The following is an 18,666-nucleotide window of genomic DNA, read 5'->3' on the forward strand; positions in this document are numbered from 1 at the left end:
GGATCCTACCACAGAGGCCTGTGGGTACATGTCCACAGGTATTATGGGGTGAGGCCCTCTCCCTTTTTGACCCCCTAAGAAGCCTTCCTGCACACATGCAGACGGGGAAGTCTTCCTTGACCTCAGGCACCTTATCTATTTGCTTTAGCAGAACTCAGCTTGTGCCACTAGCTTTGTCCTTGGAGTGTCTGGGTAAGAACAAAGCTTAAATTTTACTCTGCTTGACAAACACCAGCTGTCCACCTACGGGCCCATCTATCTTCTACCTCAATATCACATGGCTCAAAGCCCCCATTCAATAATCACAAGTTAGGTCTTTCAGGTATGACCAGTCCCCATTCTGAAGCCATGTAGGGGCGTACCCTGAGTCACCTCATTCATTAGCATAACAAAAACACTCCTATCAACCGGGGAAGTTCCAAGGGTTTGAGTTTCCTCTCCAGGAACCAAAGACAAAGACCAGTTAAATTCCTTATTATACCAACAATGTTCGTATTAAGTACTTAATATAATCATCAATTATTTATGTGTAAAAAGTATCTTCAGAGGTATCCAGCTCAGCCTATTATGCAGTCAGATATCCCTCCTACAATTTTTTTTTCGGAATTAGATGAAACTTTCAGTTCAGCCGCACAATCTTGTCTGACTCTGCGACCCCATGGACTGCAGCATGCCAGGCTTCCCTGTCCATCACCAACTCCCGGAGTCTACCCAAACCCATGTCCATTGTGTCGGTGTTGCCATCCAAGCATCTCATCCTCTGTCATCCCCTGCTCCTCTTGCCCTCAGTCTTTCCCAGCGTCAGAGTCTTTTCAAATGAGTCAGCTCTTCACATCAGGTGGACAAAATATTGGAGTTTCAGCTTCAACATCAGTCCTTCCAATGAACACCCAGGACTGATCTCCTTTAGGATGGACTGGTTGGATCTCCTTGCGGTCCAAGGGACTCTCAAGAGTCTTCACCAACTCCACAGTTTAAAAGCATCAATTCTTCAGCGCTCAGCTTTCTTTATAGTCCAACTCTCACATCTGTATGTGACTACTGGACAAACCATAGCTTTGACTAGATGGACCTTTGTTGGCAGAGTAATGTATCTGCTTTTTAATATGGTGTCTTGGACTGCAAGGAGATCCAACCAGTCCATCCTAATGGAAATCAGTCTTGAATATTCATTGGAAGGACTGATGCTGAGGCTGAAACTCCAGTTCCTTGGCCACCTGGTGTGAACAACTGATTCATTGGAAAACACCCTGATGCTGGGAAAGATTGAAGGCGGGAGGAGAAGGGGACGACAGAGGACGAGATGGTTGGATGGCATCACCAACTCAATGGGCATGAGTTTGAGTGAACTCTGGGAGTTGGTGATGGACAGGGAAACCTGGCGTGCTGTATTCCATGGGGTCGCAGAGTTGGACACGACCGAGCGACTGAACTGACATACTCCTTTCCTGATTTGGAACCAGTTGTTGTTCCATGTCCAGTTCTAACTGTTGCTTCCTGACCTGCATACAGATTTCTCAGGAGGCAGGTCAGGTGGTCTGATAATCCCATCTCTTTCAGAATTTTCTACAGTTTGTGGTGATCCACAGTCAAAGGCTTAGGCAGAAATAGATGTTTTTCTGGGACTCTCTTGCTTTTTCGATGATCCAACAGATGTTGGCAGTTTGATCTCTGGTTCCTCTGCCATTTCTAAATCCAGATTGAACATCTGGAAGTTCGTGGTTCATGGTTGAAGCCTGGCTTGGAGAATTTTGAGCATTGCTTTACTAGCATGTAAGATGAGTGCAATTGTGCGGTAGTTTGAGCATTCTTCGGTATTGCCTTTCTTTGGGATTGGAATGAAAACTGACCTTTTCCAGTCTTGTGGCCACTGCTGAGTTTTCCACATTTGCTGGCATATTGAGTGCAGCACTGCCACAGCATCATCTTTCGGGATTTGAAATAGCTCCACTGGAATTCCATCACCTCCACTAGCTTTGTTCATAGTGATGCTTTCTAAAGCCCACTTGACTTCACATTCCAGGATGTCTGGCTCTAGATTAGTGATCACATCATCATGATTCTCTAGGTTGTCAAGATCTTTTTCGTATAGTTCTGTGTATTCTTGCCCCCTCTTCTTAACATCTTCTGCTTCTGTTAGGGCCATACCATTTCTGTCCTTTATTGTGCCCATCTTTGCAGGAAACATTCCCTTGGTGTCTCAAATTTTCTTGAGATTTCTAGTCTTTCCCATTCTGTTGTTTTCCTCTATTTCTTTGCATTGATCACTGAGGAAGGCTTTCTTATCTCTCCTTGCTATCAGATGGGTATATCTTTCCTTTTCTCCTTTGACTTTCACTTCTCTTCTTTTCTCAGCTGTTCATAAGGCCTCCTTGGACAACCATTTTGCCATTTTTCATTTCTTTTTCTTGGGTATAGTCTTGATCCCTGTCTCCTGTACAATGTCACGAACTTCCGTCCATAGTTCATCAGGCACTTTGTCTATCAGATCTAATCCCTTGAATCTGTTTCTAACTTCCATTGTATAATCGTAAGGGATTTGATTTAGGTCATACCTGAATGGTCTAGTGGTTTTCCCTGCTTTCTTCAATTGAAGTCTGAATTTGGCAATAAGGGGTTCATGGTCTGAGCCATAGTCAGCTCCCAGTCTTGTTTTTGCTCACTGTATAGAGCTTCTCCATCTGTGACTGCAAATAATATAATCAATCTGGTGATGTCCATGTGTAGAGTCCTTGTGTTGTTGGAAGATGGTGTTTGCTATGACCAGTGCTTTCTCTTAGCAAAACTCTGTTAGCCTTTGCCCTGCTTCATTCTGTACTCCACAGCCAAATTTGCCTGTTACTCCAGGTGTTTCTTGACTTCCTACTTTTGCATTGTAGTCCCCTGTAATGAAAATGACATCTTTTTTGGGTATTAGTTCTTTTTTGGGTATTAGGTCTTGTAGGTTTATAAAACCATCCAACTTCAGCTTCTTCAGGATTACTGGTTGGGGCATAAACTTGGATTACTGTGATGTTGAATGGTTTACCTTGGAAATGAACAGAGATCATTCTGTCATTTTTGAGATGGCATCCAAGTACTGCCTTTTGGACTCTTCTGTTGACTGTGATGGCTACTCTATTTCTTCTAAGGGATTCTTGCCCATTGTGGTAGATAAAATGGTCATCTGAGTTAAACGAGACTTTAAAGATGAAGCTTTAACCTCCTGCAATTTTAATGGCATGGAGGTATCCTTTCTATGTCTTGACTACTCAAAGCATAAGCAGCTCATTCCCAGGCAACTATTCCCTGGTTTGACAAATTTAATTACTAGGTTTTTCCTTAGAAAAACCTTCCTTCCTTTTTATCACTTTTAGCTGCTTATTTTAGTTCTTCCTATGAAGAAACATAGAATAAATCTATCCTTCTTCCATAAGAATAGCCTTCTGATGTTTGGAGATAACTATCATGAAACTGTAGTCATCTTTGATTTTTTTTTTTTTGTCTTCTTTTCTGCAGACCAGTGGTCTCCTTTTGTTTATTTTTTGTCTATACATTCTATCAGTAAAGTATATTTTTAATGGAACCCCAGTATATACAGTTTACATATCACTTATGTGTCAATTACATAAATGCACCTTTGTCAACCCATATATTAAGAATTGATAAAACTAAATATTTTTATATTTTAAGATGAAAATATAAATAGCGGTCTCTTTTTAGAACCATCTTATTTATTTTAATTTTACTTTTTTTTTCATGTATAGTTGATTTACTGTGTTGTGATAGTTTTAGGTATCCAGCACAGTGATTCAGTTATGCCTGTGTATCTATTTCTTTCAGATTCTTTTCCCTTAGGTTATTACAAAATATTGAGTATAGTTTGATTTATACACCTCTTCTACCTCTTCGCAAACTATAGTTCTGTACTTGACTTTCCACAACAGGTCATAGCATATGCTCTCCAGAGCCTCCAGCAAGGTTTCCTCTCCTAGATAGGTTGTTTGGGTTGCCCTGCAGAATGGCGTACACAGACAAATTTATCCTGTCGATGGGTTCTAAGCACTGCGGAATGCAGTGGGATTTCCTTCCTATCATCATTATATTTCTGTTAATGCAGTCCAAGATTGTATCAGTGTTTAAAGAAGTATATTACACTTGTGGGTCTATTAGAAAGTAATAGTTCACACCTGGGCTATCTTTGGTAACTTCTCCCCCAAATTAATTTTTCTGTTCTTTTTATCTAAGGATATGTATTCTCCCTCTCTGCTTTTCTCCTCAGGTTGGTATATGACCATATGAGATTTATACTTTTTCACTTTAGTGCTACTTTTACAGTTTTAAGAATATTTCAGTATTATACTGATAACTTTTGCTTCATTTAGAATGGGAAGCGAAGAGGGTTAAATACCTTATTTGAACACGTGCAAAGCTTCTGGAGAATGTGTGGAAAGTTTGTTGATGTTCAGGAAAGACAAACTGTCTTGTTAATCAATAAGTTTCATTTGTTTTTTCCTTACTGTGTTTATTACTGTATTTTAACTATATTCCTTATTATATCCTAAACTCTTCACAGAGGCCTCTGAGCAAACTAAAATAGTTGCAAAGGGTCATAATTCTCTGAGATTATCTTTTTATTGTAGGATACATATATATACAAGCCTTATTTTATTGTGCTTCACAAATACTGTGTTTTTTAAAAAATGATAGGTTTGTGGCAACACTGCTTTGTCAGATGATGGTTAGCATTTTAAAACTGAGGTGTATATATATTGTTTTCGATATGTAGCATAAACATAACTTTTTTATATGTACCAGGAAACAAACAAAAAAAATTATGTGACTGACTTTACTGCAGTAACCACTTTATTGGAGTGACCTGGAACCAAATCTTCGATGTCTCTGAAGTATGCCTATATGATATATTTGTATTTAAACCCTTGCATTACTTCTTGCTCATTGTATCTTTTTTTTTCCAAGTAACTGACGCATAGTTACTTGTTTATTCCCTTTTCTTCCACTAGAACAGAGAAGGCTCCATAAAGGCAAAGATTTATCTGTTTTGTTCCTCTCAGGCACCTAGAACAGACCTGCTATTTAGAGTAAAAAGTACTTAAATGCTGTTTACTGATTAAACTCCTTCCTTTACCTCTCTGTTGCATGACTTGTACATACCTAGTTAGGTATGATCTAGTCTGTAAATTTTTAACTACCTTCCTTGTCTGCCTTCTTTCCTGTCTAATCTGTGCACAGCCATCAGATTGATTTTCCTCCCACACCCACTTTATGTTACTTGAACCATACTGATATTTTCTTTTCAATCCAGACCTTTGAACTACCTTAAAAAAATGCAGTATAATGTAAATATTGTAACTTGTAGTCTAAATTGTAGTTTTAGCGTCTTTCAGTTCAGTTGCTCAGTCGTGTCCGACCCTGCGATCCCATGGACTGCAACATGCCAGCCTTCCCTGTCCATCACCTACTCCCGGAGCTTACTCAAACTCACGTCCATCGAGTCAGTGATGCCATCCAACCATCTCGTCCTCTGTCATTCCCCTCTCCTCCCGCCTTCAAACTTTCCCAGCATCAAGGTCTTTTCTAATTAGTCAGTTCTTCGCATCAGGTGGCCAAAGTCTTGGAGCTTCAGCTTTAGCATCAGTCCTTCCAGTGAATATTCAGGACTGATTTCCTTTAGGATGGACTGGTTGGATCTCCTTGCAGTCCAAGGAACTCTCAAGAGTCTTCTCCAACATCACAGTTCAAAAGCATCAATTCTTTAGCACTCAGCCTTGTTATAGTCCAACTCTCACGTCCATACGTGACTACTGGAAAAACCATAGCTTAAACTAGACGGACCTTTGTTGACAAAGTAATGTCTCTGCTTTTTATACACTGTCTAGGTTTGTCATAGCTTTTCTTCCAAGGGGCAAGTGTCTTTTAATTTCTTGGCTGCAGTCACCATCTGCAGTGATTTTGGAGCCCAAGAAAATAAAGTCTGTCACTGTTTCCACGTTTCCCTATCTGTTTGCCATGAAGTGATAGGACTAGATGCCATGATCTTAGTTTTTTGAATGTTCAGTTTTAAACCACCTTTTTCACTCTCCTCTCACTTTCACCATGCTTTATTGAGGTATAATTGAGGCACAGTCATTTGCACATATTTAAATTGTACAAATTGGTAAACTTTGCCATTTATATGACCCATGATCGTCATAATCAAAACAATGAAGATATTCATTACTCTCAAAACTTTCCTTTTGCCTCTTTGTAACCTACCCTTCTCCTCATCCCCAGGAAACTACTGATTTGCTTTCTGTCACTAAAGTTTGTATTTTGTGGAAATTTATATAAATGGAGTCAAACAGTCTGTACTGTATGACTTCTTCCCCTCAGCTTATTATTTTGAGATTCATCCATGTTGCTTCATGTTATCAATAGTTTGTTTCCTTGGTAACGCTGAGCAGTATTCTATTCCACAGTGTGCACTTTCATTGATTTGTTGAACATTGGGTTATTTCCTGTTTAGGTCGTTCCAGATAAAATTGCTCTGGACATTTGCTTTCCTTTCTTTATTTGGCTGCACTGGGCTTTAGCTGTGGCACATGGGATCTCCAGTCTTTGTTGCAGCATGCAGGGTCTTTAGCTGTGGCACTTGGGACCTGGTTCCCTGATCAGGATAGAACCTGGGCCCTCTGCACTGCGAGTAGAGTCTTAACCACGGGACCACCAGGCAAGTCCCCTACCTGTTTTCTAATGTGTTTCCTGCCCAATTTACATTCTCACCATCAGTGTCCAAGGCTGTAGTTCACTCAGTGTCCTCACCAACATTTGACATACGGACCCTTTAATTTTAGCCTTTCTGTTTGGTTTATATCTTATTGTGGTTTTAATTTTAATATCCCTTTTGGCAAATGGTTTTGAACATCCCTTAATCTACTAATTTATCATCTTTATATCTCCTTAGTTAATATATCTTTTGAAATATTTTGTACATTTTAAAATTAAGCTGTTTGTCTTCTTAAATTGTTAGGGTTCTTTATTCTAGGTACAAGTCCTTTGTTGGATATATTTGGGTTTGCAGCCACTCTGTAGGCTGTCCTTTTATTTTCTTAATATCTTTTGAAGAACAAAATTGCTTATTTTGACAATGTCCTATTTATTATTTTTTTATTTTCCAATTGATATTTCTTATGTCATGTTTAAAAAATCTTTGCCAAATTTGAGATAACAAAAATGTCCTCCTGTGTTTTCTTCAAGAAGTTTTGTAATTTTACCTCTTAAGTTTAGGTTTATAAATGATTTCAAGTTAATTGTTATTTACAATTTGAGGTAAAGGTCCAGGTTAATATTTTTTTACAGTTGTTCTAGCATAATTTGTTAAAAAAGATTATCCTTTTTCATTGAATTTCTTGACACTTTTTTCAAAAATCAATTGACTGTATATATAGGGCTCTGTCTCTGGACCCCCATTCTATTCCATTGATCTAAATGTCTGTATTTATACCAATACTGCATTGTCTTGATAGTTTTATAGTAAGTCCTGAAAACAGTCAGTGTAAGTGCTCCAGCTCTATTCTTTTTCTATTTGTTTTGTCTATCCTAGGTCCTTTGTATGTGCATATAAATTTTAGAATTAGCTATCAATTTCTGTGAAAAATGTCTGCTGGGAATTTGGAATTGTGTTGAATCTGTATGCTGCTTTGTGCAGAATTGACAACAATTTGCCATAAATATATCTCTCCATTTATTTAGGTCTTCTTTTGTTTTATTAACAATGTTTTGTAGTTTTCAGGATATAAATCAGACACATTTTTTCAGATTTATCCTTGGTGTTTCAATATTCCTTGATACTATTTTGTATTGTAATTTTGAGGCACATGTCACATAACATAAAATTAATCATTTTAAAGTCAATAGTTCAGTGACATTTGGTACATTCACAGTGTTGTGTAATCACAAACTCTGCTTAACTTTAAAAACATTTTCATGACCTCAAAATAAAATCTGTACCCATTAAACAGTTACTGCCCTATTTTCCCTCTGTCTAGGTCCTGGCAACAACCCATCTGCTTTCTGTCTTTACACTTTTGTTTATTCTGGATGTTTCATGTAAACAGAAGTCACTGTGTGTCTGGCTTCTTTCATGTAGCATGATGTTTTTGAGTGCTATAATATATATATGAGTTCATTCCTGTTTGTGGCTGAATGATACTCCACTGTATGCATATGCCACAGTTTGTTTATTCATTCATCACTGATGGACAACTTGAGTTGTTTTCACCTTTTGGTTATTATGGAGAGTGTTGTCTATGAATGTTCATGAACAAGTATTTGAACATCTGTTTTCAGTTCTTTTGAGGTATATACCTAGAGCTAGAACTGGTGGATCATATGCTTATTCTCCGTTGAACTTGTTGAGTACCTGGCAAGCTGTCTCCACGGTGGCTGCACCATTTTACATTTCCAAAGCAGTGTACGAGGGTCCCAGTTTCTCCATGTCTTCATAGACTTTTGTTACTTTCTGCTTTTATTATTTTAGCCATCCAAATAGGAATAAACTGGCAACTCATCATAGTTTTGATCTGAGTTTTCCTAATGACTGTGTTGAGCGTCTTTTCTTGTGCTTATTGTCTGTTTTTATGTTGTCTTTGGAGAAATGCTTAATCAAGTTCTTTGCCTGTTTTTAAACAGAGTTTTGTTTCTTTTTGTTGCTACATTCTTTATATATTCTTGATACTATTTTAAATAGTTTTACTTTCTAAGTTTTGATTTCCTGTTGCTTGTTGCTAGCATATACAAGTACACCTGATTTTGTATATTTATCTTGTATCATGCAGACTTGCTTTTTATTTCTAGCAGATTTTGCCCTTAGAATTTTCTGTATAGACTATCATGTCATCTATAAGAAGTTTTACTTCTTCCTTTACAGTATGTATACCTTTTATTTTTCTTGCTTTACTACGGTTGATAGAAACCTCAGGAAAATGTGTGCATTGAACTTTTGAGAGTGGACATCCTTGCCTTCTTCCTGACCTTACAGAGAAAGCATTCATTCTTTTATTATTAAGCATTATCTTAGCTATATTTTTTAATTTACAGGTTTCTTTTTCCAAGCTGGGAACTTATTCCTATATTGCTGAGAAATTTTATCATCATAATTTCTGGAATTTATCTACTGCTTTTCTCCATTTGTTGATATCATCAGTGTAGCCTTTTTAGTTTTGGTCTATTATCGTGATGAATTATGCACACTCAGTTGCTCAGTTTTGTCTGACTCTTTGCGACCCCATGGACAGATCAAACCCTACCCAGGCTTGATTCCTGGATCGGGAAGATCCCTTCGAGAAGGAAATGGCAACCCATTCCAATACTTTGCCTGGGAAATCCCATGGATAGAGGAGCCTGGTGGGCTACAGTTCATGGGGTTGCAGAGTTTGACATGATTGGACAACCAAAGAGCAACAGCATGCTCTCAATTATTGAGGGGAGGAAAAGGCTGAATGGGAGACCTAGCCAAGATCTAAGGGCAAAGGCAGCTAGATGTGTGACTGTGAACATTCTCAGAGCATTTTAATTCTGGTTGTTACTGTTTTGAACTGGGACATATTATATTCACTAAAAGCTGTGAAAAAATTTTTAATGTTTTTTAACAAAATGCAATGACTGAAAAATGAGGGGAGGAGGTTTTGAAACCTCTTATCATAACTGTGGATTTGTCTCCTGTTCCTTTCAGTTCTAGAAATTTTTGTTTTATGTATTTTGAAGCTTTGTTAGGTACACAGACATGATTGCTGCATCCCCTGATCCCTTTCTATTTATGAAATGACCATCATTATCCCTCTTTTCTAATAAACAGTATTTTCCTTCACTAGCAACTTATTCTGATGATCTTAATTTTCCCATCGCCTATCAGGAAACTGGTTTATTCTAAAGAAAGTACTTTCTAATGGTCAGTTTTCCAAAGATGTAATGATCTGCCTCAATAAGTAACAAAGATTTGAAACAAAGTTTTTAAATCATAAAATGAATTTGTAGTGATGTTATGTATAAATTTCAAATATGTTTCATCATTGGATTATATGCTTTTTGAAGTACTTTCTAAGCTTGACCTTCTGTGATTCTAATTAATTTTATATTATGACTACTTACATCTAATAATTAGATGAAATTGCTTCATATTTTTTTTATCTCTTGAGTCTTTTTGTCTGTATATTGTCTATTCTTAAAATGTCTCTTCTGATACGTACTCTGATATTTGTACTCTTAGACAAACTTGATAAAAACCATGCTTATCATTTATTTATCAACTATGTACAGTATTCTTTTTTGTTATGAAGTGTTGTTTACCTGTACCTATTAATATAATGTGTTCTCTCCTCAATTGGATTATAAGCTTTAAGAACAGGATTGTATATTTTCCTTCCCCTCCCATCCTGACCCTCTGCCAAAATACCAAAAAAAAACCTGACAGAAACACTGAGCAGATATCATGGGTTTAATTAGTATTCTATTTATTAAAAGATATAATTAGTTTCCTTGCACTAAGTGCTAAAGAGAAAGACTAGGTTTGGTGTTTTGCCATTGAGACAGAAGGTACTGGAATTTTAAATTCTAGAGTTGAATGACAAGGAAAGAAACCTGTCACATTTTGTACAATGACAAGATTAGTATATCATTGAACTTCCAGTGAATATGTTAAGTGTGTTAAGTAATATTCATCTACCCTTTTTGGAGTTTATTTTTAATTCCATATATGTATATCATAAAGATAAATTTTTGCTTTTATTTTCTTAAAGCAGTTCTTGGAACACCTCACAGCTTGCCACATCTGATGAATCCATCCATCTCCCCTGCATTTTTACATTTGAATAAAGCACATCAGGTATATAAATAGCATTGTGTATTGAAACATAAAAAATTTGGAATGAATATTTTGTTTGTTCTTAACACTTAAAGTTCTCAAGGAATTAAATGAGTATTTTGTTTTTAAATAAAGTTCTTAGTAATAAATGTACCTACATGAAAACAGAACTTAATATGGTACTCAAAGCATCATAGCTTATATATTTATTGATTCCTATTTGTAGGACATTAAGAAGTGAAGAGGTATATTTCGTGATATATTTTTCTAGAAATAAATCAGTAGCTCAAAGCAAGTCTTACATGGTTTTAACCCAAAAACTTACAGAAAGAAAAATAAATGAACAATAGCTCTATTCTTAAAGCTTAATCTGTGTTATACATGAGACAGGGTGCTCAAGGCTGGTACACTAGGGTGACCCTGAAGGATGGGAAGGGGCAGGAAGGGGGAGGGGGGTTAAGGATGGGGAACACGTGTACACCCATGGCTGATTCATGTCAATGTATGGCAAAAACCACTACACTATTGTAATGTAATTCGCCTCCAATTAAAATAAATTAATTAATTTTAAAAATCAGTGTTATAAAGATAATTTTTATATGAGTGAAAAATATTTTTCTTTTTCAGATAAGTATTTTAAATATGTTTGTGTACATAAATATCCATAATATTGTAGATAAATACAACCTACTAATTTCAGGTGCTATTTAAGGCTATATCTATATAGAAGCATAATTAAAAATCAAACCTAATATTAATATGAAATAGATGGTTGTTGTAGGTTGAGTAAATGAATGTCTGTTCCTAAACCCAACTTTTTTAAAATTTATTTTTTTAACTGAAGGATAATTGCTTCACAGAATTTCGTGGGTTTCTGTCATATGTTAAGAATCAGCAGTAGGGACACCCATGTCCCCTCCCTCCTGAACCTCCATCCCTTCTGCCTCCTTATCCCAGCCTCTAGGTTGTCATAAAGCCCTATGATTTCCCTGAATCATACAGCAAATTCCCATTGGCTATCTACTTTGCATATGGTATTGTAAGTTTCCATGTTACTCTCTCCATACATCTTACCCTCTCCCTCCTCCTCTCCCCTCTAGGTCCATAGGTCTGTTCTCCATGTCTGTTTCTCTACTGCTGCCCTCCAAATAAATTCATCAGTACCATGTTTTTAGATTCCATATTTAGGCATCAGTATGCGATATTTATATTTCTGTTTCTGACTTACTTCACTCTGTATAATAGGCTCTAGGTTCATCCACCTCATCAGAACTGACTCAAAGGTGTTCCTTTTTATGGCTGAGTAGTATCCCATTATATATATACACATATATATATGTGTGTATGTATAAATAAATATATCTATATAGTATCCCATTTCATATATATATATGTATAAATAAATATCTCTATATAGTATCCCATTTCATATATATATATGTAGCACAGTTTATGTATTCATCTGTCAGTGGACATCTAGGTTGCATCCATGTTCTAGCTATTGTAAATAGTGCTGCAGTCAACACTGGGATACGTGTGTTTTTTTCAGTTTTGGTTTCCTCAGGGTATATGTCTAGGAGTGGGATTGTTGAATCATATGGTGGCTAAACCCAACTTTTTAAGGGAAAGGCCTATTATTTATTTTTCATTCCTAGAATCTAACAAAGGACCTTATGCATTAATCATTCATTTACTCAACATGTACTAGAAACTCTGCTAGCCATTTATGCTATAGCATGGCACAAAATAGTCACAGTCCTTGTTCTTATAGAATTTCAGCAAATAGAGAAAACAAACAGTTAATTACAGTAAGGTTTAAAGTGATATAGGACTTCCCTGGTGGATCAGATGGTTAAGCATCTGTCTATAATGAGGGAGACCTGGGTTCGATCCCTGGGTCGGGAAGATCCCCTGGAGAAGGAAATGGCAATCCACTCCAGTACTATTGCCTGGAAAATCCCATGGACAGAGGAGCCTGGTAGGCTACAGTCCACGCGGTCGCAAAGAGTCAGACACGACTGAGCGATTTCACTTTCACTTTCACTTAAAGTGATACGGGAAAAGAGTCCAGAGTTTGACAATACTCATTTTACTTTAAAGACCAAATATTTAAAATAAAGACTGAAGGAAGTCTTTCTTGGTGGCTCAGATGGTAAAGAATCTACCCAGAATTCAGAAGACCTGGGTTCAGTCCCTGGGTCTGGAAGATCCCCTGTAGAAGGGCATGGCAAACTACTCCAGTATTCTTGGCTGGAGAATTCCATGGACAGAGGAGCCTGGCGGACTACAGTCCGTGGGGTCACAACGGGCCCCAGCGTGGGGTCAGACACAACTGAGCGACTAACACAAAGACCAAACTGTTTAATATGGCCTTGAGGGCCTGTCCAAACTGGCTTCCCCTGCCTCTCATATGCCTTAGGTGTCCCTGTCCCAGCTATAGTGAACTGCTCTTGGTCCTTGAAGGCCTTTCTTCTCTTCTCCTTAGGTCTTAGCTCCTGCTGTTCCTCCTGCTTGAAATCTTTCCCATCCCAACACCACCTCATTTCCCCAGACTTCACCTAGTTATTTCTCTGCAGCCTTCAGATCTCTGTGCATGAGTTAGTTGCTCAGGGAAACCTTCCTTGAATTTATCAGTCTAAATCAAGTTCCACCACTCTTTGTTCTCATCACTCCTTCTATTTTTCCTTCATACACTCATCGCCATTATTAATTGTATATTTTTATAATTAATGTCTCCCTTCCTCAGGGGGCTATAAGATCCATGAGGACAGATCATATTGTTTTCCTCTCTGTGTAGCACAGTGCCTGGCATATAGAAGTGCTCAAAAAATTTTTGCTGAATGAATAAAATGAGCAAATAAATGATTGAAAGATACTGATATCAAAGCCAGAAGGGAGTGAGGAAAAGGGAGAAAGGATGAAAGAAAAGAAGGAAGAAATGTGGAATTAGTTTCATGACCACATGGTCACATCTTGTATGTTACTGACAGAATTAATTAGTGTTGCCTGTAATTGGAAAGTAGGATAAGAAGCTGTTGCTTGTGCTCAGATCAACAGGGGAATTAACTTTAAAACGAATTGGGTTACACAACAATTACCTCTTCAAAATTAAGCTAATTTAATGTTTTGTCATTTTCACAGAGCTCACTTATGGGTAATACTTCTAATTTATTTCTTCAGAATCTTTCTCATGTACCACTGGCTCAGCAACAGCTAATGAAGTTTGAGAATATACATACTAATAATGTAAGTATGGAATTTTTTATTTTGAAATGAGTTCACCCCTTTTCTGTAATCATGCTGTTGGTCGGGTGGTTTATGAATTTTCACATGTATAGTTTTTTTTATTAGATTATATCTTGCTGCCATGAGCAAAATTCTTTTTTCTTTTGCAGAAACCAGGCTTACTTGGAGAACCCCCAGCTATGGTACTTCAGACTGCCGTAGGGATAGGGTCACCGCTTCCATTGAAAACAGAGCTGGGCCATCTTGGAGAAGCACATAAAAGTAAATGATGTGTTTTTGCTGAGACATCAGTAAACAGTCAGATTTGAGATTTAAAGATAGTGTACCTGTATTCCACTTGTATTTACAGGAAGGTCAGATTTGAGTTTTTTTAATCATTTAAAGTTTCAAGAGCCCTCTGGGCTTCTCTATTTTTTACATTAGAATACTATTGATAAGTTATGTATTGATGGACTTGCTTCTATGCCAAGATAAGACTTTCTCTGTTGGATATGCTTTAATATTTGATGATGATTCATAGAAGCATGAGGCAAAGACATAGATGCATTGAGACTGACATGCTGCCCACTGGGCTGACAGCACATTGCAGAGTGATCCGTGTAACTTTTGCCTAGATGAAAGTTAAAGTTTGATTATTTGTATAATTTTTAAAATGTGAACTCCAACATAGTAGCAGAAAAAAATAATGTGTACTATGTACTTCTAAAATATGACAGATTTAAACAGAACAATTATTTTTCTTTTTAGAATAACACCATGGTAGTATACCAAGATTTCTTACTTGAGTGTGATTTTGAAAGGCATTTTCAGTTTGAAGTTTCACTGAAATTTGTTCAAAGTGAGCACGCTGAGGGGGAAAAAAAGAGAAAAGCCATCACGAGTGATTTTTTTTTTCTTAAGTTGTTGAAACTCTTGTACATGAAGCCAAGTAAAATAGTTAAATGATCAGTTCAGACTATTGAAATTGACTGGGCAAAAGTTAAACCAGTATACAGTCAGGTATAGAAATTTTTATGGTGTGATGAGTCCTAAAAATTAAATTTTGTATGCTTAAAAGCTTATGCAGATATTTATTATTTATGTTGGGTTAAATAATTAGCCAATTGCTTCAGCATTGCTGCTTTAAGAACACTGAAAATTACAAGCATCCAAGTAAATATATTGCTCAAAAATAGAACTAAGAATCTATCTCCAAATATTAAGTACTAAAAGTAAGAAATTTGTTTAGAGAATTTTTAAAGTATAACTTTGATTTAATTATAATAGTTATCAAAACTAGTTCTTTTCATTTAGCTTTGACCTATAGATTTTTAAAAAATGAAATGATTCAAAGTTTTTCTATTAAAACTTCTGTTCCTTTCAGAATTTCTTGTTAATCCCTGTAAATAAAAATGTAAAACTTTCATGTATTAAACTTTCATTTGGTGCTTATCCATTCACAAATATTGATGTTTTTTAAACCAGTGGTGTGCTGATGTTTAAAAACCAACTCTCTGAGTTAAAAAAAAGAAATCTCGATTTGTAGTGTTTGTGGACTTTTGTTTGTAAACAGTCCAACCAAGGCTGATTTCAGGTTACCCATGCAAAGATGTTGAACTCAGGAGCTGCGAGGAGACAGTGTATTTGACTCATGAGTTGGTACAAGTCAGCTGACTAAATATAATTATTGGGTTGATGTAACTTTAATAATTTTTGACTCTCAGAGAATTTTTAATTAATTAATTTATTTGATTTATAAACAACAGAAATTTATTTCTTACAGTTTTAATGACTGGGAAGTCTGAGATCAAAGTACTGGCAGATTTTGTGTCTAGTGAGGACTCACTTTCTTGTTTACTGATGGCACTTTCTCATTGTATCCTCACATCCTGAAGGGACTAGCTAGCTCTATGGAGCTAGCTCTCTCTTTTATAAGGCCACTAATTCCAATGTCTTATGACCTAATAATTTCCCAAAGGCTCCATATACTTCTGCCATCATATCAAGGGTTAGGATTTCAACCTATGAATTTTGGGGTGAAGGGGGACACAAACATGCAGCTCGTAGCAGAAGGTGGGAGATTATTACTCAAAGTTCAAAGAAGTCATAGTCCCTTAAATGGTAGACACAGGACTCACTAAATTGGGTATTTCTTTTGTATATATTATGCCTTTTCATCACTCAGAACTAAGGAGAGCCTTCAGAGGCCACTATGACAATGCTCTATAATCAAAACTATTACATGCTTTTTGAATGTTGCCACTTTACTGAAGGCTTATTTAATTATTCCCTTCAAACATAGAAGCTGGAAAATTACAATGACTGGGCTTTTTTATTTTTTTAAAGGCACTGATATAACTTAAATGTAAACAAGTACATAAATTTTGCTGTCAGCTTTAAAGTGTACAATTAAAACTTGGAATGAAAGTATAGTATCCTTGAGATTATACTGAAAGTTGCTGAAATAGGAAAAGCGTGATTACTATTAGAGGTTTTTGTTTTTCCGTACAGGATGCTGCTAATTTACAACCTTTAACCTCACCTTTTAATTTTAACTGTTCTCTAATAGATTAAAAAATAGGTTTCTGCACATTTTGCCTACAACTTGACAAAATCAAAAGGACTATTGTGAATAAGCCTCATCTAACCAAAATTTTTTGCATTTATGATTCACAGCAGCATCTAATTTGATTCCAACTCAAACAAGTATAACAGCTGGCATGGGCATGTTACCATTCCTTCCAAATCAGCACATTGCTGGACACGCTGGGCCAGGGCATGGTAACACTCAGGAGAAACAGCCAGCACTGGTGGGAATGGCAGAAGGAAATTTCTCAGGGTCACAGACTTATCTTCAGAGCTTTCCAAACCTTTCTGCTGGAGGCTTGCTCACAGGACATCATAAGCAACAACAAAGTCAGCCAAAAGGCCTGGAGATAAGTTCAGGGGTAAGGAAACTCTGTGTGTGTGTGTGTGTGTGTGTGTGTGTGTGTGTGTGTGTGTGTGTGTGTGTGTGAGTGACTGAGTGTGTGCATGCATGCATACACACACACATAAATGCACACATGTATATACATGAAGTATATATGTGTGTATACTACCAAAGAATATGTATATATTCCTTTTTCATTGTATCTTAAATGATTCTAATTCTAGAGTATTTGATTTTTTGGTTATTTTACAGGTGGTATAATTTATAAAGCATCAAGTAATCTGAACTATTTTGTATTTCAAAAGAAGTTGATAATATACTTAAAGTATATAAATATGGATTACAAACTACATAATTCCTATGTCAATGACATGCTGACTGTTTTCATAGTGTACATTTGCTTCTCAAAAGAAGAAAATATTGGACCCTTTAAAAAAGCTATTATTATAAACAAAAATCTATCTTTTGATAAGTTATGCCAAATGATGTTTGGGATTCTGCTTAATTACTTGCCAGTTTGTAAATAAAATATGTGTATAAAATGTTTTTTAAATCTATCATTATAAAATATTTAAATATGAATTCTTTATTCCTGTAAATGTTTGCTTTTCTAAAAGCCTTGAGATGTGCATAATTTTCAAACACAAAGTAATATAAGTTCAAAATTTTGTAGTTTAGGAAAGCACAGGAGTACCATTAATACTTATCCAATTATATAATATTCTTTATAAGAATTTCTTAGTAAATGATAATGCCATTCTTTAAAATACAACACTATTTCTAAAATATATATTTTTTAGCTAAGTAAGTATTATTTTAATATTTAAAAGTAGAATAAATTCTAGTTTATCTGAAAGATTTCAAAACTAGTTATTAATCTCTGGTGTGTTCAAAAGAATCTAATCTTGGTTTTAATTCTGGAAGACCTTACCCAAAATTTATTGGTTCATAAATCACTGACATTTGTAAATATTATAATTGGTAAGTAGAATAAAGTACATTTAATTTAATTTTTTATTTGTATCTTAAAATACCATTTTGAGCAAACTTCAGGAGATGGTGAAACACAGGGAAGCATGGCATTCTGCAGTCCATGGAGTTGCAAAGAGTCTGACACGACAGAGCGACTAAACAACAACAAAAAGTACTGTTTGATTTAGAAGTGACACGTGAGGGAAAAAATTCTTTAAAAAAAAATTCACAAACTAGTCTCGTCACATAGTATTTTATGTTTCTTTAGTGGGCAGAATTAGTCTAATAAGTATGACAAACAATAAAGTCAGTATAGGCTTAATATAACACAGAACAATTGAAGTTTTAAAACAAAGAAAAAGTTCACACTTTCACAAAGATATGAATGTCGTATCACTGAAGGCAATTATGCAGACCCTGGTGGACACCTGTACGTACTGTTGTAGAAGTGATTCTTCTCTCCTGACAATAGGGGGTTGCTTGGACCAGGTAATTTCAGAATATGTTTTCTAATTATGTAGCAAGATTTTGGACTTTGTTAAACAGCTGGCTACACTTGGATACAGAGTTTTAGACCTGCATCTTTTGCGTTACGTTGATTAGTGATTCTTGATTCTGTCTTTCCATCACAATCACCACTTTAGGTGTCGAGGGTTGGACTCTATCTTCCTCAGCCCTGAGAATTTGATTCAGAGAG

The 18,666-nt window shown here is 36.1% G+C and overlaps 1 protein-coding gene across 3 annotated transcripts in view; it reads left to right on the forward strand.

The window, feature by feature from the left end:
• RAVER2 (ribonucleoprotein, PTB binding 2) overlaps positions 1-18,666 on the forward strand; it is a 146,209-nt gene that overhangs the window by 66,544 nt on the left and 60,999 nt on the right. The window contains exons 6-9 of one of the 3 annotated variants that reach the window (XM_012167788.4): positions 10,776-10,861; positions 13,982-14,086; positions 14,236-14,347; positions 16,745-17,013. In XM_012167788.4, coding sequence (XP_012023178.3) covers positions 10,776-10,861; positions 13,982-14,086; positions 14,236-14,347; positions 16,745-17,013 — 572 coding nt within the window. Of the gene's footprint in view, positions 1-10,775; positions 10,862-13,981; positions 14,087-14,235; positions 14,348-16,741; positions 17,014-18,666 lie in introns of all 3 variants that reach the window. The other 2 variants (XM_042249271.1, XM_060410635.1) reach the window with 2 other exon arrangements.

The sequence above is a fragment of the Ovis aries genome, chromosome 1 (assembly GCF_016772045.2).
Source record: "Ovis aries strain OAR_USU_Benz2616 breed Rambouillet chromosome 1, ARS-UI_Ramb_v3.0, whole genome shotgun sequence".
Taxonomy (NCBI): Eukaryota; Metazoa; Chordata; class Mammalia; order Artiodactyla; family Bovidae; genus Ovis; species Ovis aries.